Source organism: Castanea sativa, chromosome 8, assembly GCF_040712315.1.
Source record: "Castanea sativa cultivar Marrone di Chiusa Pesio chromosome 8, ASM4071231v1".
Lineage (NCBI taxonomy): Eukaryota > Viridiplantae > Streptophyta > Magnoliopsida > Fagales > Fagaceae > Castanea > Castanea sativa.
In genome coordinates, this window is record NC_134020.1 from 10,429,771 (window position 1) to 10,455,889 (window position 26,119).

Here is a 26,119-nt window from a genome sequence, read left to right on the forward strand (position 1 = left end):
TAGCTTTTAGGGCTTAACATACATGGGAGCTTTGAGGTTTGGCTTTTGAATAGGTATGGTCCTAATCTATACTTTCCTAAGGCATTCAGGTAAAGTACTAGATTTCCATGGCGAAAATCCGGCAACGTGTCACCTTACTTTGGCGGCTGAAATTAGGCATCGCTTGCCTTAGGTGACATGGACCGTGACAATCACACCGGAAAGGGCGAGTAGGTATATATATACATACATCATGCTTGCATTCGTGCCCTTTTTGCTTGCGCTCAGGAGACCGCACCCTAGCTCTAAGCGTCCTCACTTTATGTGTGTACATGCAAAGGCAAAGACAAGAAACCAACAGACATGCGATGGAAGGGAAAAAGGTACATAGATAATGCTCAAGGTAGAATCGTGGTTCTTTTCACTGTCTATTTCACCAGACTAGTATTCATTATTCTTGATATAAGCCTTGATATCATGGTACCTGGCTTTCCGTCAACTTCGACTTCAAAATTCATGCACTTCTCAATGTTCATGCAATGTGCCGGCACACCTCAGGCTTCTATGTACAATTGCCGCATATCATCTCCTTCAGTTAACTTGACCATGCTAGCCAGGGTAGCCAAGGCATCTACAAACTGGTTGTGCGCTTAGGGTAAATAGGTGAATGTAATGTTTCGGAACTTCAGAATCAATCGGCTGACGCATTTTGATACGGAATCAACTTGGTGTCTTGGGCTTGCCATTTTCCCTCGATTTGGGAGATGATCAACAATGAATCTCCAAAGACGCTCAAGTCATAAGCGCCGAATTCTAGGGCCACTTGCAGGCCAACTATGCATGCTTCATATTCTGTGATGTTGTTGGTGCAATCAAAATTTATCTTGACTGAAACAGGGATTTGTTGGCCCCTAGGGGAAATTAAGACTGCTCCCACTCCATTTTCAATAGGTTTGGTGGCTCCATCAAAATAAAGCTTCCAACGCCATGGTTCCACACTGTCTGGTTCTGGCTCTAATGCCATGACATCCTTGTTAGGGAAGAACGATTCTGAAAGTTCTAGATCATTCAACGGCTGGTTCACTAAGTAGTCGACTATGGCCTAGCCCTTAATGGCCTTTCTTGTCACAAACACAATGTCGAACTCGGAGAGCAACATTTGCCAACGGGAGATCTTACCTATAAGAGCTGGCTGTTCAAAGATGTACTTAATGGGATCCATACCGGAAATGAGCCATGTGGTGTAGTAGAGCATGTACTACCGCAATTTGTGCGAGGTCCACACTAAGGTGCAACACGTCTTCTTAATGGCGATGTAGTTGATCTCACAATTGATGAACTTCTTGCTTAAATAGTAAATTGCCTATTCTTTCTGGTCGAGCTCAGCCAATTGGCCTAACATGCAGCCCACAGAGGTTTCTTGTACTGCTAGGTAGAGGATCAACGGATATCCCGGCGTCGAGGGGGCCAAAATAAGAGGGTTCAACAAATACTGCTTGATCTTGTCAAAGGCCACTTGGCACTCATCTATCCATTCTATCTTTGTGTCCTTCTTCAAGAGCTTGAACAGTGGATCACATGTGGCAGTCAACTGTGTTATGTAATTGACCTTTCCTAAGAAGCTGCGAATCTGTTTCTCGCTTTGCGGTGTCGACATGTCCCGGATGGCTTGGGCTTTTGCTGGGTCCACTTCAATTCCTCTTTGGCTGACTATAAAGCCAAGCAATTTCCCTGAACTAGCTTTGAAGACACACTTGTTAGGGTTTAGTCTCAATCTGTACTTGATGAGGCGCTTGAACAACTTTCTCAAATCCACCAAATGATCCTAGGAAGTACGGGATTTGGCGATCATATTGTCTACATAGAGTTCAATCTCTTTATGCATCATATCATGGAAAAAGGTTACCATGGCTCGCTGGTAAGTAGCGTCGGCATTCTTTAAGCCGAATGGCATGACATCATATGCATAGGTTCCCCAATGAGTGGTGAATGATGTCTTGGCTTTGTCTTCCTCAGCCATCTTGATCTTATTATAACCCAAGAATCCATCCATAAAGGAGAAGAACATGTTGGTAGCGATATTATCGATCAGGGTATTGATATGCAGCAATGGGAAATTGTCCTTGGGTCTAGCCCAATTCAAATCCCTGTAATCAACGCATATGCATACTTTCCCATCTTTCTTAGGCATGGGAACAATGTTGGCGACCCAATCTGAGTAGGCTATTGTGGTAAGGAAATTGGCTTTCAACTGCTTTTCTGCTTCCTCCTTGATCTTCAAAATGATCTCAGATTTCATCCTTCGAAGGGCTTGCCGCATCGGAGGGCATTCTGGCTTAACTGGAATTTTGTGCATGACAATCTCAGTATCCAACCCTGGCATATCTTGGTAGGACCAAGCAAATATCTCTTTGAACTCTTTGAGTAGCGCTATGAGCTCAAGCTTCATGTCTTTAGAAAAGTTTACCCCAATCTTGACCGGTATTTCATTTTCGCCTTCGTCAATAAGGTTAATCACCTCAGTTTCTTCTATGTTGGGCTTGGACCCCTCATTTTCTCTATTTAGAGCTTCCAAAATATCATGAGGTAAGTTCAAAATTTCCTCTAATCCTTCAACATCATGGTCCAACTCTATTGTCTCATTCATGTCATCAATATCCTCGTTATGGCAATAGGACGATGTACCCACTTGGGAATTAGAATAGATCCTATAGGATGGAACATATACAAGGAAACAAAAGACAATTTGCACACAAATATTCATAGGAAAGAAAATAAAGATATAAATGCAAGAATTTCCTTAATAGTACGCTGGATAATTTCATTAATGGATTATAGATAGGGGATAACAAAGTTCATGCTTGATAATGATAAAAGGGAAAAAAAAATTGGAAATAAACTAGGAAATGCAAATAAGGAATGCAAAAGGCAGAAATGAACATGCAAAACAAACTAGATATGCTATTTCAACTCTTTCGAGTAATTGGAAGACCCAACCACACAATGATGGAATACTCCTTACTTAGCCAATGCAACCACAAAGTGGGGCTTGATGGTCCAATGGCCTACTATCTCGCCTGGCACATAGGGCCTAATAGTAGAAGTCAGAACATCCTCCGAGGATATGATAGCATTCACTGAGAATTCTTCAGGACACAAGCGGATGATACAAGCCAAATCTGCTTCCTCCTCGCATGATTCCTATGCCATTTCTGATTTGATGACCTCATTCGGAGCCAAAAGAGTGACTCTAATGTGGGGAATAGACATCCCTTAACCAATGCACTTCCTTTTCTTTCCCTTGGAAGCCTAGAAAAGTTCTTCATCGGGGGGGTTATAGCCTAAACCGAATCCTCCTTTGTTGTTCTGGAGTTCAATCAAAGAAGTCTTCCCATGTCCTACGACACCGAGGCCTTAGCCTAACTGATAGCCAAATTTGAGCATCTCCTTGGCAGCCATTAGAGTAGAGGAAGGCCATGTAGACTCAAGTTTCGGAGCTCTGGAGATCATGGAGACTATCTCGAAACTATGAAAAGTTACCTCTAGAAAGGCATTGGCACCAATGTAAGGGATAGAAGCCTCCTTGAAAATGGATAGGGGCTCTTCAGCCATGATAGTGACCAACTGATCCTCAAAGGGGTACTTAAGCCTCTGGTGAAAGGTAGAAGCAACCACACCTGCGGCATGTAACCAAGGCCTTCCTAGGAGCATGTTATACGGGGAATCCACCTTGATGACTTGGAAGATGACCACAAAAAACCTGGGGCCGACCCTGATTGTTAATTCGATCTTGCCTTGCACCTCGCGAAGAGTGCCATCAAAGGCTCTAATGATCATGGTGGTAGGGCGGATAAGCGAGGTATCTATATTCAACTGCTCTATAGTAGACATCGGGCAAACATTCAAGGATGATTCATTGTCAATCAGTACTCTAGAGACGATCATGTCCTCACACCTTACTATAATGTGCATAGGCAAAGTATGCTCTCTACGTTCCGGAGGTAGCTCATTATCTGTAAAGGAGATCTAGTTGGTGGCCAGTATCGTTGAGACCATACCCTCAAAGGCAGATTCTGTGGCATTCATTGGAACACACGTCTCTTTCAAGACTTTCAAGAGAGCCTTACATTGGACATCAGAAGATAGCAATAACGCCAAGATAGAAATATGAGTTTCTGATAATTTTCAAGAATTCCTTGGCTTCTTCGATCATGACCCTATTCCTGACCGGTTCAGCAGTACCTTTACTAGCCTCTTTCCTTTTCTTTTCTAGCTCCTCGGGAGTATAGCAACGACCACTCCTAGTAAGCCTAGATAGACCTGAAGAGATATTGGAACAGACCTCCTCTTTTCTGGTTCGAGGGAGATCAAGGACACCTCGTATTTCCATGGGACAAGATGGTCATCCTTATATGGGAACAGCTTTGGCATGCGAATGATAACACCCTCCTAAGTTTGCAAATTGGGTGCTGTGGAGAAAATCTTCGGATTAATGACCACCAGACTTGGCAAAATGGCTCCAAGGGCTTTTGAGCCGGATACCCTAGGGATTCCTAAGGCGGGCTTTGGCAAAATAAGAGAATCAAAACCTCGGATAGCAGGAACAACAACGGTTCCCTCTTGAATTGATGATGAAGCTGGTCATGCGTCTGCTGGTAACGCAAGAACCAGAGGGGAGAATCCCTCAATAGCTAGCAGGTCTTGCCCTTTTCCTGAATCTGATTCGCAGGTGATTCTATGATCTCCTGAATGACTACTGAAGAGGGAGGAACTAAAGTATTCTTACCAAGGTGTTTCTCTAGATATTTGTCCCAATCTTTCCTTGAGCCAATTGATATAGCATTGCAGTTAGCTCCTAACTGGGCAGCTGGAGGACATAGGCTGGCTGCCATGCAATCGCCTCTTCGTACAATTTCCCTTTCGATCCAGATGATACCACGGTTGGCTAGACTCTGAACCTGGGTTTGGAGCACTTTACAGTCAAACAAGGCATGCCTGTCTCCAATGTCACAGAATGAATAGCTTCCCCAGTCAAATTCTAGGGTCCCTAATCCCTTAAGATCAAGGTGGCTCTCTTGGACCAAGGCTTGAAGCAAGGTATTCTATGGGAATGAAGGTGAAGAGAAGTCTAGAATGCTTTCTTCCACTGTGATGATGGCATTCACATGCCCTTGCTGATGGGGAGGCAAAAGGTTAGTGACAATGTTCGGAGCGGCTGCATTATCAAACTATATCAACTTGTTGGTGATGAGATCCTGGACACGGTCCCTCAAATGGTAACATTCTTCAAAGGTATGCCCCTCGACCCTAAAATGGTGTTTACACTTCTTGGATGGATCAAAACCAGATGATGGAGGGCCTTCTTTGGGCCTGTAGAACATCAGGGTCACCAATTTCCTCTCTAGCAGGTAAGCATAAAGTTCTGCCATGGGCATGGGTAACAGAGTGTACTTCCGGTTCTCCTTCCTAAAGGGACAAGGAGGGTCTGCCCTCCCTCTCTTATTGGAGGCTCAGTTAAGCACTTGAGTAGGCTAAACCTGTTATTGATAAGGTTTAGCCAATGGGGGCGCATAAGCAGAAGTAGTACCCCTAGGCCTCTCTGGTACATTTTCAGCCATGTGAACATCGACTTCCTTACTCTTGCGGTTGGTCAATTTCTTAACCTGTTGTTCAACCATGGAGCTCAAAGACTTAGGACCCATGATCTTCTTGCTACTAATACCCTCATCAATACTCTCCCCGATAGGGATGAGACTAGCAAAATGAGTGACTTGGGTGCTAATTATCTTCTCATAGTAAAGAGGCTTAAGATTGTCAATGAACCATTTGATCATCTCATTTTCCATCATGGGGAGTTGCATTTGTGCGGCTAGCTCATGCCACCTCTAGGCATATTCTCCGAAAGACTCCCCACTCTTCTTTTCTGTTCTCATAAGGACTATGCGGTTGGGAGCTATCTCGGTGTTGAACTGGTAGTATTCCAAGAAAGAGTTGTCCATTTCCTTCCAGCTAAAGGTCCTTTCCAATCTCGCATACCATGTGGCCGTGGGACCGGTCAAACTATTAAGGAAAATTTTTACAAAGCATTGGATGGTCATAAGGAGCCATCCTCCTACAGAACGTGCGTAAGTGTGGGAAAGGGTCTCCAGCACCATCATACTTGACGAAATCTGGTGCCTTGAACTTGGGAAGCATAATGACCTAAGGGAAGTTGGTCACACTGTCTAGATCAATGCTTCCATAGGTGATAGAGCCCTCTATGATACGAAGTTTTTCGGCTAGGGTTTCCACTTGGCTCTTGGCTTGGCCATACCTAGATTCAGGGTTCTTGTCCTTAGAAGGATCTGTTTCTTGGTCATTGCCCTGGGGCTGTACGTTGTGGCCCTGATCCTGTATTGGTGGGGGCTAATTTTCATTCTCGATTCAGGGAACTCCTTGACTATAACTAGAGGAGTTCTATCCTCCTTCTACAACCAGTTGTTGTACCATGCACATCAATTCTGACACTTGCTCCTGTAGAAGAGTAATCTCCTGAGCATTTTCCTCATGGGGAGAAGTACCACTAGTAGACATCTCTCTTGCGCAAGACCTAGTGATGATGGGATCATGGCATGGCGACAGGCAAACTTTTGATCCTTTGAATGGATGGGCGGTGACAGAGATGGGGTGCATTTGACAATATGGAAACACAACACCAAAGTCAAGTTAGTTTATGTCATTATTTAACATGCACCTACCATTTTCAGTAAAATTTTTCTTTGCACCCTAGATTGAGTATTTATCATGGTGAGTTTCTATGATGATGCAAGATAAATGCACAAGATTGGCAAGTAACCGAAACTTTCATGACATGCACGGTAATGCAGGAAGGACCCTTCTTTTGATTATATGCTGGTACAAGATTTGCTTTTACAATGTTGGGTTCATCGGCTCCAATAGCGGGCCTTTTACAATACAAGAACATGCAATTGCGAGGAAAAGCTCGACTTCTGACAATGTGGACTTCTCGGGGAAGCTCTTGGACACTTGGATCTCTTGGGGGAGCCCATAGGTTCTTCACACCTTGTGATCTCTTTGATGATATAAGCTTCTAGGAAATCTTTTTGGATCTTTTCTAGGAAAGCTCTTGAACTCTTGATGCTTTGGAATTTTTTATAGCTTTTTGGCAGCATCTCCTCCTGAACGGAGTTTCGATTACTTGCCACAAATTTTATCTTTGCATGATTAGGTGACGGAACCCTTTAGTGTATGCATGAATGCCCTTGTAGGGTTGTAAACCCTTCGGGATAAGGTATGATCTAGCATGTACCAGAAACGGGGTTGCTTTCCCTAGGGGTTTAATCATGGATGTTGTGTAAGTAGGATAGAAAGAACCTAGAGTAAAGCATGATTTTTTTTAGCGCAAGCAAAAAGGGCGCAATTGTTACAAGACACTTTCCCATGACCTCTAGTCCTAGAAGGGTACCCTTTCCTAGGCTTGGACGTTCACTCTTTAGGCTTCACCTAATCCTCATGGGCTCTAGGCTTGATCTAGTCCTCCCGGGTTTGACATAACTAGGACAACCCCTCCTAGGGGACTCAATCGCCATACCCCTCCCTTCATAGAAGTTGCGGGGTAGGAAGAATCGAGGGGGCCATTTCAGCTACTCCTATCCACCCATCGACCCAAAAGTGCCAACAAAGTCAGCCCCAGATCTAACTATGGGTAACACTGCCGATGTTTATGTCTGGCATCTGCAGATGGGGTGATGAAATGCCCAAAGAGATGTGACTACACCAGCAATGCAAAGCCCGGGTTCGGCTCAAAAAGGGTGTATATGTCATGCGATCCTTAATGAAGGGGAAAGACTTTTTCCACACACAGTAGATATATATATATATATATATATGAAAGCAGGTAAAGGTGTAGCGGAAATTAAATCTTGCTACCCTATGTTTGCATGTGAAGGAAAGCTGTAAAGCATGTGAGGAGCGGTAAAGCATGTGAGGAAAGCTGTAAAGCCCCATGAAAATACCTCACACCCCTTTTTGGAAAAAGATTTTTTTCTCTTTTGTAAACAGTCTACTAGGATATAGTAGAATCCTTTTTTAAAAGGAAAGCCCCAGAGGCCAATCCCAATTTCTAAGTTTTTGAAAGCCAATGTCCAAAGATTATAGTTTTATCAAAAGCTCTAAAGGCTAAACTCTCTGAGTATCCCCAGTGGAGTCACCAGTCTATTGACGCCGGGTCGCGGGCGGACAGTGAAACCGCCGCCAGGCCTTCATTCAACCACCCGCCGTGGCGACGCTCCCACGTGCGCGGGGCCCATTGGAGGCCCCTCTCTCGGTAATGGTCTTTGTGTGGTTCACACGAAGCTTCAAGTGCTCTCTTTCTCTCTCGGCAAAGGAGGGTAGGTGTCTACCTTTGGTGGTGCAGCAGGAATCTTAGCCAAGTTTTAAGCGATTATCAATCATTGGGTTTTTCGAAGGTGTGATTGGTCACTTATTTCTAGTTGATTTTATTATCAATCCTAGGCTAACAAAAAGGTCATTTTTCCTAATCTATTGTGGATGGCAAAAAATCTTGATTCTTGAGTCTGGAAGTTTAGTTATGTGTGGGGAAGGTGTTAGGCACCCCATAATGCCTGTCCAAGGACAGTCCTTTGTTTTGATAAAACCTTAATTTTTGGAAATTGGCAGTAAAAAACATGATTTTGACACAGGCTTTCAGGGCTTAACATACATGGGGGCTTTGAGGTTTAGCTTTTGAATAGGTGTGGTCCCAATCTATGCTTTCCTAAGGCACTTGGGCAAAGTATCAGATTTTCATGGTGAAAATCCGATGACGTGTCACCTTACTTTCGCGGCGGAAATCAGGCATCGCTTGCCTTAGGTGACATGGACTATGATAATCACACCAGAAGGGGCGAGCAGGTATATATACATACATCATGCATAAAGCAAGCACACAAAGCAGGATAGTAAATGCCTACATCCCTAGAGCATGGCCCAAAATATAGATGCATGAAAGTAAACAGGGGTCGCCATGCTTTAGAGATGAGGACGAATGGTACACGGCATGATATACCTAATACAAACCATCTAAGAGAGAAAGGAAGGAGGAAGAAAAAGGGGGTTAAAAGAGTACATAACCAAATGGGATAAGCGAAACTCCTAAACCTACTAAACACAGCCACTTGGCTTTACATCCATGCATTCACGCCCTTTTTTCTTGCGCCTAGAAGATCGCACCCTAGCTCCAAGCATCCTCGCTCCATGTGTGTACATTTCAAAGGCAAAGACAAGAAACCAGCAGACATGCGATGGAAGGGAAAAAGGTGCGTAGATAATGCTCAAAGGGTACAAAGCAAACAAGCGAGATAGATATGGCAAGCATAGCATGTGGCGGGAGACATGACAAGCAAAGGTAAACAAACAAGCAAGAAAGCAAGCAAGAAAACAAACAAACAAGAAAGAAGATAAACAAGCAAAAGCCACATAAAAGGAGGTGTCCACAGGGGACAAATGTAGGTCTAGATTGGATGTCTATAGCTTTATTGTGTTGAAGTATGGACGACACACTAACAAGCAAGACTCATGCATGGACATGTACGCAAGCGTGTGAAGATGCATAGAAAGCCAACAAGTGGCACAAACAAGCATGGTAAGCATATCATCACATGGAGTGTAAAAGGGGAAAGGTATGCACGAAGCAACTCGGCATCTGGAGATGCCTCCCAAAAAATTACACCTAAACAAGGCCTCATGGGTGTCAGATGTAACCCCACAACCACAAACCCTCTAAGGGTGTCAAGCGTAGCAAAGCCTACAACTAGATAGGTTAACACAAGCATAAAGCATATAAGCAAGCAAGCATAAACATGCAAATGGGATGATCCAAACACTTTGATATGGGTCAAGGTGTATGGACGAGGACCAAGACCATAGGGTCAAGATCTAAATCCTACCAAATGGCCAAAATGCAAGAAAATGCGATAAAATGAACAAAAGGGCTACAATAGCACATGGCATGACACACAAGGTCTAGGCCTAAGCACATAAACATGGCATGAAGCACGCAAGTACAAAGATGATGGCAAATAGCATGTTGAAAACAACGATCTAAACATGTGAACACATCGATCTACACATATAGGCATGAAAAAGCGCGTGCAAACATGTGAATATACATCTAAACATGCGGATGTAAACATAAAAGCATGGAAGAACACCAAATCCAAGCATACAAGCATGTGAACACATAGATCAAGACATATATGCATGTGAAGACATGGATCTAACCACATAACGTGGCAACATAGGCATAAACAGATAGATCCAAGCAAAGCATAGCCCAAAACAACATACAAGCATGTAAGCATGTGACCCTAACATTAACATAGCTCAAAATAAATGGGCAGCACATAGAAAAACATGGCATAAGGCGTAAAACATGTAGATCAAGACAAATAACATGAGAACGAGTATAGAAACATGCGGATCTAGCCAAACAACACATGGAAAAATAGATCTAGGCACCAACACATTGTCGTAAAGCAAAAAGCACATAGATCGGGAAAAATATCATGTGAGAAACATAGAAACATGGATCTAAGCTAAGAAAATGCTAGAAACAAGATAAAGCAAGAAACATGCTAGAAAAAGCCATAAATCACGTTATTAAGGCAAAAAGAGCGAGAAACATGCTAGCAAAAGATTTAGAAGGTTAGGGGTGTGGATAGTATCTAAAAAGCTAAATCCACACCCCTAAACCCTAAACCCAAAACCCTAGGTGTAGACCCAAGGAAAAGAAGATTGGATGCAAGAACACTACCTTGTATTTTTGGTGAAGAGAGAAGAATCAAGAGACTTTGATGTGTTTTTGTGTGTTTTTTGTGTTTGGAAGAGGGACAAAAGCATGTAGTAAAACAAGGCAGAGATCCAAACTTAGAAAAATCATCCTCTCTCCTGTCTGAAGGGCATCTGGGGCTTTTTATAGCCCTAGCGCGAATTTTGAGGTGGTGGCCCTTATAGGGCCGCCACCTTGAAACAGCCATGGAATGGGTTGATCTTGATACCCCTAGAAATATTTTAACTTCCTATTTCTGAATATGTATGGAACTTGAAAATCCAACGGTCGGATCAAAAGTTATGGCTCCTGGAAGTTAGAGGTGCATCGATCAATCCGTCATCCCGGCTTTCGTGATATCTCGACCGTTCTAACTCCGATTTTGACCCATGAATAGTCGTTAGAATGAGAATTTGATCATCTTTGCAATGCCGTTGGTTTCGACTCATTTTGACATCCGAATTAAAATTAAGGTTTTTGGGCCCACCGAGATCAACTTCGGGTCAAACTTGGTCAAAGTGGCCAAAAATCTCCGAGAAGCTCGGGTTTGATGTAAAAATATGAAAAGTGTTGTTTTGTGAGGGTTTTGACCTCGTTTGACCTTTGGTCAAACTAGGGTTAACTAGGGGCGTTTTGGTCATTTGAGCTAAAAAAGGCACTTCGAGTGCTCTAGTATCCGAACGGGTTGCGCCACGTCATTCAGGATATTCTCGTGGCGCTATGGAGAGAAAATAATATTTTTGGATTTTCAAGGTCCATCATGAAAATCGAGGGTGGAAAAAATACGGTATCATCATCATGTACTTATATAAAATATATTTTACAGAACATGAGATACAATGTATATGTATATATACTTATGGCAGGATAATGATTAGCTCGTGTCAAAAGTAAAACACGTAATAACAAAGAAATAATAAAGTTTCAATAGAAAAGGTTTAGCTTGTATAATAGCAAACACGGTAAATATAATAGCAAACACGGTAAATATAATAAAAATGTGCTACAGCAGAATAACTAGTACAGCAAATAAAGATACCACAGCAGGACAACTAATGCAGCGAACGTGATAAAAACGTGTTATAGTAGACTGGCTAAATACAGAAAATATAAGTTCTAATGAATGATATCAAATATATTTGCAATCAAGATCAAGTATTGAATCTTACCATAGAATATGTAAACCAAAAAGGAACCCAAACCCCAACTTGAACAACTTTGACATAAGCTTTTGCCAGCAAAATTGTGTATTTTGGAGAATATGCCTAAATCGATACTTGTCACTACTTTTGGGATTCCAAAGAGTGGGTTTGCTAAAAGGGAGGGAAAAGATAGTTTATTGATGCATTCTCTTATTCCTACCGTGTTTTCTCTCTTTTTACCACTTTCTTTCTTTCTTTCTTTCTTTCCTTCCCTCCATTCCTTTTACTCTTAGTTCCTGACTACTATCTTGTCGTGGGTTATTTTTCTCCCTTATATCTTTTCCCTTTTGGATCCTCCTTTCCCTGGGTGCCTCCCCCTCTAAGTGCCTCTCCTTTCATCCATGGCTACCTCTTCCTTTTATATTAAACTGATTCAATGGGATTTCTCCCTTTTACCCTTAAGGCTTCACCAACTATTTTTGGCTTGTTTTGGGCATTTCTTCAAGACTGCCTACCAACCCATTGGTTGCTTGGCCACTACCTCTGCTCAGATTTGCTGCACCACTACTCATTTCGTGACAATATTCCATTTTGTTTGTTCTTGCTATATACCTCTACCTCTGGGTTCAAATGGATAAGGATTGGGCTACCTCACCACTTACCTCTATGGCATACATCAGATGGTCTCAACCATCTACTCCCTTTTTTGGGTAAGATACCATCCCAGTAGGGTATGTTCCCAAAAGAAGTCACGGCTAGAAACCAAATATAGACCATCTTCCCCCCACCACCAAACCGCACCCTCTAAATCCCCTTGACTATGGTCCCACATCCCTTATATTGGTTGGGTACAAATTGGTGGTGCTCCGACCCTTGTGTGCTTGTTCCACTATCTTCTGTTTTTGTCTTCTTTCGTTCCCACGCTATTTCGGCCATTGCAGAATAGCCTTGTTAAGTTCTGCTGCGTGTCTCTGTCTTATATCTTCATGCGTTACCTGTTATGTTTGTCATTTCCTTTGGTTTGGATTTTCTTTCCTTCACGCAATTCCTGTTGCTAACACTTCCTGTTATTCCTTGTTTCTTTTCATTTTGTTTCTTCATATTAGTTTTCACACATATTCTTTTATACAAAAGGATTTGGGTCTTTGTGGGCCAAATAATGTTGACTGGATCAAAAGGGTCTTGGGCCCAATTTGCCTTGATCTGTCGAAGTCGTTATACTGAAGAACTGTATTTTGCAGCAGATCTGTATTCTGCTACAGATTTGTATTCTGCTACAGATCTGCATACTGATGCAGATCGCATTCCCCTGCATTTCTTTCTTTGAACCTTTCTTTCTCTTTGGTCTTCTTGATGGGCCTTTGGGCCTTGCTTTTCATTGGGCTTTCCTCCTATGGGCTTTTGGGTCTTGCTTCTTATTAGGCTTTCTTCCTCATGGGCTTTTGGGTATGGATCTGTAAAAATGGGCATCAACATTCAGTCCGTTGAGCATATGGATTGCTTCTGCAATTTATATGCGAACACTTATGCAGTTTTCTTTCACGGATTGTTTCACAACTCACATGCAAATAAATCTCTTCTTTTCTTCCCGAGCCTTTTGACTACTGATCCTGCCATATCACTTCATCCTGCCTGCTATAGCTTTACCTCTCTTTTCATTTTTTGCTACCCCGTGGGCTTGCAAGCTGATGCTTCTACCATGCCAGTCCACTTCTTCATCAATCTTTTGCTAAGGGCTTCCTTGGCCCACTTTCCACATCTTGACCTCTTTTGGGCTTTATTGGCCAACATTCCTACTGTACCAGCCCATTTCACTACTTCATTTCTCGTGCTTCCTTAATCCATTTACTTCTTTTTTACCTCTTTTACTCTCATGGGCTTTTTGCTAGATTTTTTGGGCTTCTTTGGCTCAATTACAACATCTTTACCTTTTATTACTTTTTTGGCTTATTGGCCATTAAGCCAACCCAATGAGTTTAGTAATTCATTTCCCAGGCTTCCTCGGCTCATTTACTTTCTCTTTACCTCTGTTGAGGTCCAAAATATATATATATATATATATATATAAGAAAACATGATAAAAGGCCCAAGGAGGTGGTACATTGGGTCAATCCGTGGGAAATAAAAAATTGAGAAAAGAAGAGAAAGATTGGGGCTACAAAAGAAAGAGGGATGATGGACCTGAGGCCCAAAAGGGGGTGAGGAGTCCATAGGAAAATGGAGAGGGGAAAGAAAAGAATTCAACCCGCCAGGACCAGAGAAAGAAAAAGGAGCTGGGGAAGGATGCCAGGGGGGTTGCCTAGAACCTTTGGATGTACAGCACAGCTAAAGGAGGATTAAGACAATTCAAAAGGTACCAGGAACAAGAAACAGATGGGCCTTTTCTCGAAGCAACCAGTAATACAGCACAAGGCTTGAGGATTTGGAAAGCAACGGCTCAGGGGTAGGAAGTCGATGTCTCGGGGAACCCAGAATAAGAAATCCAGGAAAGGAAATGGCTGGGGAAACCTTCGATTTCACAGAAGAAGGCTCCATTTACTAGGAAAAATGACAAAAGGAAGGGGCGGCTAAAAGGGGGCAAGCTTGAAAAGAGAAGACAAACAAAAAAGGGGACTTGGAAGGTAAAAGCATCTCAGAATAGAAGGTCAGCAAGACACTTTCAAGGAAAAAAACATCAAAAGAAGGGAGCTATGGAAAATAAGGAAATGAGCAATTGTTAGAAGAGCTGAGATAAACAGGGGGCTCTAGTACCCAGGGGACCAAGGGGGGAAGAATCAATGGTACCCCAAAACCCTAATGTGACACTATAAAGGGAGAGAGCAGCCAATGTTGGAGGCATTCAGCAAGAAAAAGAACAGATAGAATCATTAAGAAGAAGCTCTGTAAAACTCAAAGAAAACAGGGAAATACCTCCCGGTATCCCAGAAACAACCACCAAAGCACATGCTTGGATTCTAAAGGATTCAAATTTTGCAAGTCTTGGAGACCTAAAAGAGTCATCTAAGTCTATAATTTTTTAGCTTATTTGAACCTTGCATTAAGTCTTGGTGAGCTCATCGTAATCCATAACTAAGAAAATCAATGAAATATTTCCCCACTGATTTCAAGATCCCGAGCAATTATTTCGTTTTTTCCCTTATTACATTTGTCTGCCCTGCTGTTTTCTTGTTGATCAATACGTATATTCTCGATTTCTAGTGTATGTGTATTACAGGAGTCTTGCCCTGTGCACCACTTGGTCTTTAAACAGCCCAATTAGCTACGGTAGACCAAGCCCAATCCCTTCAAACTACAATTAGGGAGTTTGGGGTCCTTGTTTAAACTTGGGCCTGGATACTGTTCGAAAAAGGACTCTCACAACCTCTTATTATTCCCATTGGCTTACTACTTCATTCATTGGGCTTCCTTAGCTCATTTACTCATTCTGTCATTTCAGCCTATTGGGCTTGTTTCCTTATTCCTTTACCATTTTTCCCTTCTCACCTTCTCAATTGTTAAGCTTCTTCTGCTTTTGGGCCCTTTGTCAAAAATGGGTATCAACAAGGGTCTTTTTGCAATAGGTCAACTTAGCCTCTTTTTCTACTTCTACCTTCATTCAAAGGGATTGTCGATGATGATGATGTATGCATTCCTTTGTTTGTTTCTTGGTTGCTTTTTGAAAATTCCCTGTGATCTTAGACTTCTACAGTGGTACTTATTTCTCTATGTCTGCGGTAATTTGTATACTTATTTCTTTACTTTTCTGCAGTAGCATGTACTCATTTCTTTGCTTCTACGGCAATATGCATACTTGTTTCTTATACTTCCACTCTCTCTTGCCAACTTTGCAAACAACACTTTGTGGCGTGAGTTTCCTTCTTACAGTCTTCGTTTTTCTTTTCTTTTAGCCATTTAAGGTTGCTTCACTTTGAGCTTCATTCATTCTCTAAGAATAGAGAAAGTGTTGTCTTCTACTACCTTCGCATCTAAGCCGATGACTGAAAAGATTTTCATCAAAATAGTTTTGCCATGTTACTTTCTACAAGTATGGTTCCTTTCATAAGAAGAAAGCTTCCTCTAAGTGTGTAGATCAAAGGGTATCTTCGTTCCCTCTTCTTGTACTTTCTTCTTCTCTTTGCATTCACATATCTTCATACCTTTTGCACATTTCAAACAAAACTTACAGCTAACATTGCAAGCCATCATCATAACCAAGTACTCTTTCATTTGCTAATAATACTTTCTATTGTGTTGAAGAACACATGTATTTTTCGCCAGGATGAAGTTTCTGCGAAGAAGGATGCTGAGCTTTGTAGAAAGGCAAGCTTCTTTTAGTGATGATGTATCTATGGAGGACCTCATTATTTGGAGCTACTAACATGGGCAAATGTATTGTTGCAATAGTAGAGGACCTTCTAGCCCCCAAGATCATCAACACTCTTGTACCTTTGCCGTTTGCATTGCGGGTCATTTCTGATTCTGCCACAAATTTCGATTTTGTTGCAAAATTGCAAAATTAATTTTTCTGTAGAGGTGACTGAGTCTGCCACTCATTTTAAGGCGCCTACAAATGGTGCCGCTATAGATGTTTTTCCAAGAGGCAATGAGGATGCTTTCACGAGAAATCTTTACTTTCTTTTCATTCTAAATATTTTCTTTGTTATTCTGCCACAACAGCTATTGATTCCTTTGTGTTTGATTTTTTTTCTTCTTTAACATATTCTTCTTGTTATTCTGCCACAACCACTGTTGGTGAGGATATCACTACTTCATTGACGAAAAGGCATGGATGCTGTTGCAAACTAACTTTCTCTCGATTTTGTTGTAATCTTCCTAGATGAGTAGGATACACCAATCTCTTAGGAAGATTAAAAGCTTCACAAGAAAAACTCCTTAAGATTACCACATATCTTATTTCTCCCAATTCTTCTTTCTCATGTTGCTAAGCTTGGCAGTGTCTTTGACAAGCTTCCTTTGCTTTCCAATTCTTGTGGAAGGTAGTCTGCCATTGAATGCATTGCTAAAGAAATGTTTGTACTTCATCATTGATTTCTACCTTTTGTTTCTACTGTTAGTTCATTTGTTACTCAGCTTTTCTGTGGAGCGCTCTTGAAGCCTTAAAGTCTCGCATGGAGCATTTATTTTTTGCTATAGTGCTTGTTGGTTGTCCTTTAAATATGTTTCTCCTGGAGTGCTTGTAGGCCTTCTCTTCTTGCTTCCTTTCTTTGCTTCATTGACATTTGCTGCAGCGAGGGTGGTAAAATTTCTTTCCATGGATTCACTATTGCATAGACTTTGTATTGTGTGAGAACTTATTCTCCAATTGCTAGTTGATGCTTTTGCAGAAGATAGATGATGTTGCTGCTTTATCATAGACTAGAATGTTACTTGACCATGGTAGGTTGCAACAAATTGCATGGGTGTTGCACTATGCCATATCATAAGGTTTGAAGTTGTTGCAGATCAAGTGGTGGATGAATGTTGCTGAAATGCCACAATTAATACTTATTTCGCAATGGGTAATGTTGCTGCTGCATATTGATACTCTAAGCGCTTTGCGAAAGGCTTTCTAAATTTGCTACAGAATGCCTTTGCAGCAAAACACGTTCAATAAAAATCTTGTAATAATTTTCTGCGGTAATAAACTAAGCAACTTTATTCACGGCAGAATGTGTGTTGGCAATTGATTATGCTATGTTCCTTTTGCACACAAGCCAAAAGGAGCTTTGAGTTTGTCACTATTGCAGATTTCTTCTAGGATGAGACATGGGCATCAATGAGTTTCATGACTTGAAAAGTGATGGTGGAGTTGCATAGTTTGTAGTACAAGTGATCGGATACATTCTTTCTTAGAAATATCATAAAGATCATGATCATTGATGCCACTCTAGGCATAAATCCTCTAAGGTGCTTTGAAGAAAACTTCTTAACTCTTCAAGATTGTTAAATCAGTTTGCTAGGCCCAATAATGGACAAAGAGCAGTTTGCAAGCAACTTGTAGATTTGGGGTTCTTTATGGAGAGTACGCAATAACTAAGTGATTGGCCTCATTCCAAGCTCAAGAGATTGATTCAGCAAAAGTGAACACGAAAGGCTTTGTATGCTCTCTTGCTTTGAGAACAAGTCTCAAATTTTTTGAATAAGATCTAGACTCGAATTTCTTGTTGTAGTAAAATGGTCCACTACCCCTTTAAACATCTTCACACTGTTGGTGTTCCCATGAATTCTTAATGGGGCAATGATCACTTCTATTGGAGAAGATGATCACGTTGGATTTGTGATTGCACTTAGAAAGTTCAAGAATTCAATACTAAATTTTGTGGTAGGATATTCAGCAAAAAGACCTGCTGGAATTCAATACAAAATTCTGCTGTAGAATATTTTGCTATAGAATATTCTGGTTTGAATAGTCTGCTGAGATATCTACACTTTAACTTTTGAAACTTTCTGCTACGAAATATTCTACAAATGAGCATTTTGCATTTTTGAAATTCAGCAAATTCTGCTGTGAACAGTCTGCTGAAGGATCTGCACAAAACCAAAATTGCAATTTACATCATTTTTTTTTTCTTCTAGCTTTTGGTTCTTGAGGGGAAGTAGAGCTAGAATTACTAGCATGAAAAAAAATTATTGAAACCTTGTGAGGGAATGAAGGGATTTTTCTCTTCTACATGCTGGACTCGAAGGTGGAGATGAAGAGAGTTTAGAAAACTTCTAGTGTTTCCTTAAAAGAAATGAGAGCAAAAAGTGGTGGAAGTTTTGGTTTTGCATGTTTAAATAAGTGGCTTGTCACATGTCTCACATGCATGGCAAGGAGAACAAGTCTCATTTAAAAGATAGGACTAAGTGTCTTGATCTTATTAGTCTCTCTATATAGGAAATATTACAACTATTGTAAGGGCCTTCTATTGTAGAGTTCTCATAATATTTCTACTGTAGAACTCTATGGTGTTGTAGTGATATTTTGCTACCGTGTTATGATGCAATACCATTGAACTCTACTATGGTATTGTGGTATTCTACCACAACATTCTGCTACAATATTCTACCATAGCATTTCGCTCACAATACTATTCTATTTTAACGTTGCTGTGTTTTGCCATAGAATTCTACTACGGTACTATCCTGCTGTAACGTTGCTGCAATATTCTGCTATAGAATTTCGCAACACTATTTTGTTGTAATGTTGCCGTGATATTTCACCATAGAATTCTGCTATGGTACTGCTGTGATGTTTTGGATACTTTCCTGTGTTGTAGCACAAATTAAACCAGATAATTAATTTATCTAGTCTTGATATACGATAATATTTCTTTTTCGACAACTTTGTTTTATCTTGTTTTTTTTTTCCTACATTAAACTCAATTTGTGTAAGTAGCAAGCTAAACTCCAATAACTGGTGAGATTTTCTAAATCATTATTGATACAATATAATTATTGTTCAGGCTCTCCCTTATTCAACCAAGGGTAGGCAGCTCCATAAAATGGTCATATTCGATTTTGGTGATATTTCTTGAAGCATAATAATTTTAGTAAATAATGATATCATGAATCATTGGGGTACGCTAATTTAAAGCCAAAATATCAAAACTAGCCATGTCTCTCAAAATATATTAAAAGGTTAGAAACTTCCCTAAGGGTATAGCTTGGACGATTTAAGAACATCCACATCTCACTTTGGTAAGGACTTGGAAACATGATTGTGGAGGAGAAATATCTCATTCTCCCCATCTTGATTCCAACTCCCCAATGGAGTCGCCAAAAATGTTGAGGGTTCTTTTTACGTTTCTTATACCTTAAACACGAGTCTTGATGTTATTGGACAATGCTTAGTCTAGACTTTTTCTAAGAAGGAAGTTGGGTCTAGCACTCTACGGAATGGGCTCCAAAGTACCATTTTGCCGCTGTCAGTTTGTGTGCAAACGTTAAGTCCAAAGTCCAAGGGAAGACACTGCAAAGTGGACTTATCCTCTGTTTCTCCCACAGAAGAAACTTTTCTCCAGTTTTCACCATAGGACTGACTTTTCTACAGTGTAGTAAAACTTTCTGCTATGCAGTAAAACCTTCTGCTGTACAGTAAAACTTTCTACTATATAGTAAAACTTTCTACAGTGCAGTAAAGTCTTCTGTTGTGCAGTAAAGCCTTCTGTTGCGCAGTAGACCTTTCTACTATGCATTAAAACTTTTTGCACTTTTCTGCAACGTGAATGACTACTATTCATCTTCTATTGCAGAAATATTTTTCTACTTCCTGCACAAAACAAATCTAAAACCCAAAGAAAATACCCATCAAGCAAATATTAGTTTACACGGGTTAGCATATTCTCAAATATATACATACATATATTTGTAAATAGAGTTATATGTATTCACATGTACATATATAAAATATATTTTGCAGAATATGAGATACAATGTATATGTATATATACTTATAGCAGGATAATGATTAGTTCGTGTCAAAAGTAAAACACGTAATAACAAAAAAATAAGAAAGTTTCAGCAGAAAGGTTTTAGCTAGTATTTTCTAACACAGTAAATATAATAAAAAGGTGCTACAGCAAAATAACTAGTACAGTAAATGAAAATATCACAGCAGGACAACTGATGCAACAAACCTGATAAAAATGTGCTACAACAAATCGAATAAATACAGCAGATATAAGTTCTAACGAGTGAAATCAAATACATTTGCGATCGAGATCAAGTATTGAATCTTTCCGTAAAATATGTAAACCAAGAAGGAACCCAAACCCCAACTTGAACAACCTTGTCATAAGCTTTTGGCGTTAAAGTTGTGCATTTTGGAGAATGGGCCTAAATGGCTACTTGTCACTACTTTTGGGATTCCAAAAAGTGGGTTTGCTAAAAGGGAGGGACAAGATAGTCTATTTGCAGTGTTTTCTCTCTTCTTTTTACCACTTTCTCTCTTTCTCTTCATTCTTTTTACTCTTAGTTCCTGACTAATATCTTGTCAAGGGTTATTTGTCTCCCTTGGATCTTTTCCCTTTTGTATCCTCCTCTCCTTAAGTGCCTCCTCCTCTAAGTGCCTCTTCTTTCATCCATGGCTACCTCTTCCTTTTATAGTGAACTGGTTCAATAGAATTTCTCCCTTTTACCCCTAAGGCTTGACCAACTGTTTTTGGCTTATTCTGGGCATTCCTTCAAAACTGCCCACCAACCCATTGGTTGCCCGGCCACTACCTCTGCTTAGAATACATTTGTTGCACCACTACTCATTTGCAAAAAAATTCCATTTTTTTTGTTATTATTGTATACTTCTACCTCTGGGTTCAAATGGATAAGGATTGAGCTACCTCACCACCTACCTCTATGGCATGCATCAAATGGCCCTAATCATCTACTACATCTTTTAGGTAAGATACCATCCTAGCAGGGTATATTCCCAAAAGAAGTCATGGCTGGAAATCAAGTATAGACCATTTTCCCCCCACCACCAAACCACACCCTCTGAATCCCCTTAACCGTGGGCCCACCTCCCTTATATTGGCTGGGCATAAGTTGGTAGTGTTTTGGCTCTTGTGTGTTTGCTCCACTATCTTTTGTTTTTGTCTTCTTTCATTCCCACGTTGTTTCTACCATAGCAGAATAGCCTTGTTCCAATCTAATACTTGTCTCTATCTTATTTCTTCATGTGTTTCTTGTTGTGTTTGTCATTTCCTTTAATTTACATTTTCTTTTTTTCACGCAATTCCTGCTACAAATACTTCCTACTATTCCTTGTTTCTTCATATTTGTTTTCACACATATTCTTTTATACATAATGATTTGAGCTTTTGTGAGCTAAATAATGTTAACTGGATCACAAAGGTCTTGGGCTCAATTTGCCTTAATCTGCCGAGGTCATTTTGCTGAAAAACTGTATTCTGTGGTAGATCTGTATTCTACTGCATATTTGTATTCTACTACAAATATGCATTCTGATGCAAATTGTTTTCCCTTGCATTTCTTTCTTTGGACCTTTCTTGCTTTTTGGTCTTCTTGGTGGGCCTTTAGGCCTTACTTTTCATTGGGCTTTCCTCCGTATGGCCTTTTGCTTCTTATTGGGCTTTCTTCCTCATAGGCTTTTAGGCACGGATTTGCAAAAATGAGCATCAACAAAATTTTTATGGAAGTTTGGTGACTTTTGGTATAGATCATTAGCAAAATGAGATTATAGATACTCCATTTTGTACTTGTTAATAATTTTAAGTATCTGGCTCCAATGAGAAGCTTAACAAATATCAACCATGGGGTAATTGAAGTATTCACAATAATTTAGAAATAATCACAACTTAAAAGTGCTTGTAACTACTTAAAATGCTTTCTTAAAAAATATGACCTTTGATCACTCATTTGCTTATATCTTTTCAATCATAAAGAATTTTTTAGTATGACTTGTGTGTGGGCCTTTTTTGCAAATATTGGGCTGGGTTGCCTGCCGCTACCCTAGGCCCCAAAGTTTTGTGGATCAGGGAGTTGGGACCGGTCTAATAGCAACCCTCTTTGGTCCGGCTTGTGCGCAAATGATGAGTCTAAGCCCAAGGGAAGACACTGCAAAGTGGGCTTATTACTTGTTTCTGCCGCAGAAGGAATTTTCTCCAGAATCTGCCGCAGGTCTGACTTTTTGTTGTACGGTAAAACTGTCTGTTGTGTAGTAAAACTGTCTGCTGTGCGATAAAGCTTTCTGCTGTGCAATTAAGCTTTCTGCTGTGCTAATAGAGCTGTCTGTCGTGCAGTGACGCTTTCTGCTATGTTAATAAAGTTGTCTGCCGGCAGTTAAGCTTCTTGTTGTGCTAATAAAGCTGTCTGCCGTGCAGTTAAGCTTTCTGCTATGTTAATAAAGCTGCCTGCTACGAATGACTCCTCTTCATTTTCTGCAGAAATACTTTTCTACTTCCTGCACACAAACAAATCTAAAACCCAAAGAAAATACCAATCAAGCAAGTCTTAGCTTACATGGGTTAGCATATTCTCAAATATATACATGCATATTCTCAAATATATACATACATATTTTCATAAATATACGTATACGTATACACAGAATGTGAGAAACAAAATATATGTATATATATATACTTGTGGCAGGATCATGGGTCCAAAATAAAACACGTAACAACAAATATAGAAGAAAGCTTCGGCAGGAAAGGTTTAGATAACACGGTAAATACAATAAAAAGGTGCTACAGCAGAATAATAAGTACAACAAGTAAAGATGTCATAGCAGAACAACCGATGCGGCAAACGTGATAAAAAAACACGCTCGGCAGATATAAGTTTTAATGAGTGAAATCAAATATATTTGTGATCAAAATCAGATATTAAGTCTTCCCATAGAATAAGTAAACCAAGAAAGAACCCAAACCCCAAATTGAACAACCTTGTTATAGGCTCCTGCCATAAGCTTTTGCCATCAAAGTTGCGCATTTTGGAGAATAGGCCTAAATGGCTACTAGCTATCATTTTTTTGGAGACTTCAAAGAGTGGGTTTGCTAAGATTGAGGGAAAAGATGGTCTATTGATGCATGCCCCTATTCCTGCCGCGTTTTCTCTCTTCTTTTTACCACTTTCTTTCTTTCTCTCCATTCTATTTTTTTTACTGTTAGTTTTCTTTCTACTCTCTTGCCGTAGGTTGTTTTTCTCACTTGGGTCTCTTCCCTTAGGTGCTTCCTCTACTGGGTCTCCCCCTACTCCCATACCTTCCTCCATCCCTGGGTCCCCTTTCTCATCCATGGCTACCTCCTTTTATAGTGAACAAATTCAATGGGATTTCTCCTTTTTACCCTTTGGGCTTCACCAATTGTTTTTGGTCCGTTGTGGGCATCCATTCAAGACTACCCAGTGACCCATTAGTTTCCCTAACCACTACCATTGCTCTGTTTGTTGCACCATTCTCATTTCACGACAAAATTCCCTTTTGTCTGTTCTTGCCGTATACCTCTACCTCTTGGGCTAACTCACTACCTAGCACTATGGCATGCATCAGATGGTCCCAACCATTTATTACCTCTTTTGTGTAAGATACCATCCCAGCAAAGTATACTCCCAAAAGAAGTTATGGCAAGAAACCAAATATAGACCCCCTTTTCCCCCCACCACCAAACCACGCCCTCTGAATCTCCTTGACCGTGGGCCCACCTCCCTTGTATTGGCTAGGTACAAGTTGGTGGTGCCCCGACCTTTCTGTGCTTGCTCCTTTGTCTTCTTTCGTTCCCACGTCATTCCTGCCGTAGCAGATTAATTCTGTTTCGTCCTGCTACGTGTTTTTTGTCTTATTTCTTCATGCATTCCTGCTGCATTTGTCATTTTCTTTGGTTTGACTTTCCTTCACATGATTCCTGCTGCTGACACTTCCTGCCGTTCCTTTTTTCTTTTCACCGTGCTTCTCCATATTAGCTTTCACGCCTATCTTCTTTACCCAAAAGGATTTGGGCCTTTGTGGGCCAAATAATGTTGATTGGATCAAAAGGGTCTTGGGCCCAATTTATCTTCATCTGCCGAAGTCATCTTGCCAGAGAACTGCATTCTGCAGCAAAGCTGTGTTCTGCGGCAAATTCATATTCTGCGGCAGATTTGTATTCTGCGGCAGATTTGTATTCTGCGACAGATTGCTACTTCTTTCTTTGAATCTTGCTTTTCATTGGGCTTTCCTCCGTATGGGCTTTTGCATCTTGCAACTTATTGGGTTTTCTTCCTCATAGGCCATTGGATATGGATTTGCAAAAATAGGCATCAACATTCAGCCCCCTGAGCATATGGATTGCTCCTGCAATTCGTATGCGAAAAATCATATAGTTTTGTTTCGTGGGTTGTTTCACAACTCACATGTGAATGCTTCTCTTCTTTTCTTTGCAAGCATGTTGCTTCAATCCTTACTCTTCTCAGGCAGATCATTCTCATTCTTTCTGCAAATTTATAATCCTGCCAGAGTAGCCAAAAAGTTGTTGTTCATAAGGGTGGTGGTTTTGTTGCTGTCACCCCAAAGTAAGTTTGCTGAAAACTTTGCCACTTTTTAGCTCAATTGTTTCTGCTGATTGCCTGCATGTTTTTATTTGACTTGTGCCTGCCGGGCCTCTTTTGGGCCTGCTACATGCTTTCCTTCTGCTACACTCCCATAGCCCAATGCTTGCACTCATGCTGTTTTAGGCTTCACTGACCCATTTCATTGCTTTCAGGCTCCTCTGGCCCATTTTATTCTTTTAGGCATCCTCGGCCCGTTTCATCGCTTTTGGGCTCCTTTGTCCCATTCGGGCTCCTTTGTCCCATTTTATACTTTTGGGGCATCCTTAGCCCATTTCATCGCTTTTGGGCTCCTTCGTCCCATCTACTTTCCTTTGGGCATCCTTGGCCTGTTTACTTTCTTGGGGCATCCTCGGCCCTTTCCAATTCTATGATTCCCATGGGCTTTTACTAACTCCTTAGGCTTCCCCGGCCCAAGTGCTTCTTACTTCATCCTTGGGGCTCATGGATTTTCCATTGCCGCTTACTTTCTTTACTTACATTACTTTGGGCCTGCTGTAGCAGCCGTGACCCATTCTCACTTTTCTACATCCATACTGCCCATAGGTTTGCTAATTCTCTCTTTCCGAACCTTTTTAGGCCCATTTACTTCCTCAAGATCCATTTGTTTGCTTTATGAACCTATGATCCATTATTCCTGTCGCTTGGGCTTAATGGCTTTTCTATCCAATTCTCTCCTGCCCATGTTGTTGGGCTTCTTCTTCCTACTATTGGGCCTCCTTGCCAAAGTGGGCATCAACACTACCCTCATTTTAAGGGATTTTCGATGATGATGATGTGTGTACCCTTCTCTTCTTCATCATTCCTTTGCTTGTTTCTTGGTTTGCTTCTTGGAAATTCCTTGTGATCTTGGACCTCTACAATGGTACTCATTTCTTTGCTTTTGTAGGGATAAATTCTCATTTTTTTGCTTCCGCAGAATATGTAATACATGCTCTTATTTCTCTGTGTTAATGCACCCCTTACTCTGCTTCTGCCAGAGCAGCATCTATACTGTAGGATATGAAGGTTGTAGCAGATTCTACAGCAGAAGGATTAGGCTTGACTGCTTCAGCTATCTTACTTTCCCCATGTATTCCTTAGTATCATCTCTTCATTCTTCCATAAGTGTAGTTGCTCTCTAAGAATGGTCAGAAGACATAGATGTTGTGGAGTCCTTCCTTGCTGG

At 40.8% G+C, this 26,119-nt stretch overlaps 1 protein-coding gene across 1 annotated transcript; it reads right to left on the reverse strand.

Annotated features, from left to right (window-relative positions):
- Positions 1-670: 670 nt before the first annotated feature.
- On the reverse strand, positions 671-1,201 carry LOC142605852 (uncharacterized). The gene is made up of 2 exons (XM_075777280.1): positions 1,159-1,201; positions 671-1,038 (listed from the first exon to the last, which is right to left on the reverse strand). Exons 1-2 carry the CDS (start codon positions 1,199-1,201, stop codon positions 671-673), a joined length of 411 nt encoding a protein of 136 aa, XP_075633395.1.
- Between the last annotated feature and the right edge of the window lie 24,918 nt (positions 1,202-26,119).

Coding starts and splice junctions, on each gene's coding strand:
- LOC142605852 (XM_075777280.1), bottom strand. CDS start 1,201: ATGGATCCCATTAAGTACATCTTTGAACAGCCAGCTCTTATAG. Junction 1,039..1,158: donor TGAACAGCCAGCTCTTATAG/GTAAGATCTCCC, acceptor TGAATGATCTAG/AACTTTCAGAATCGTTCTTC.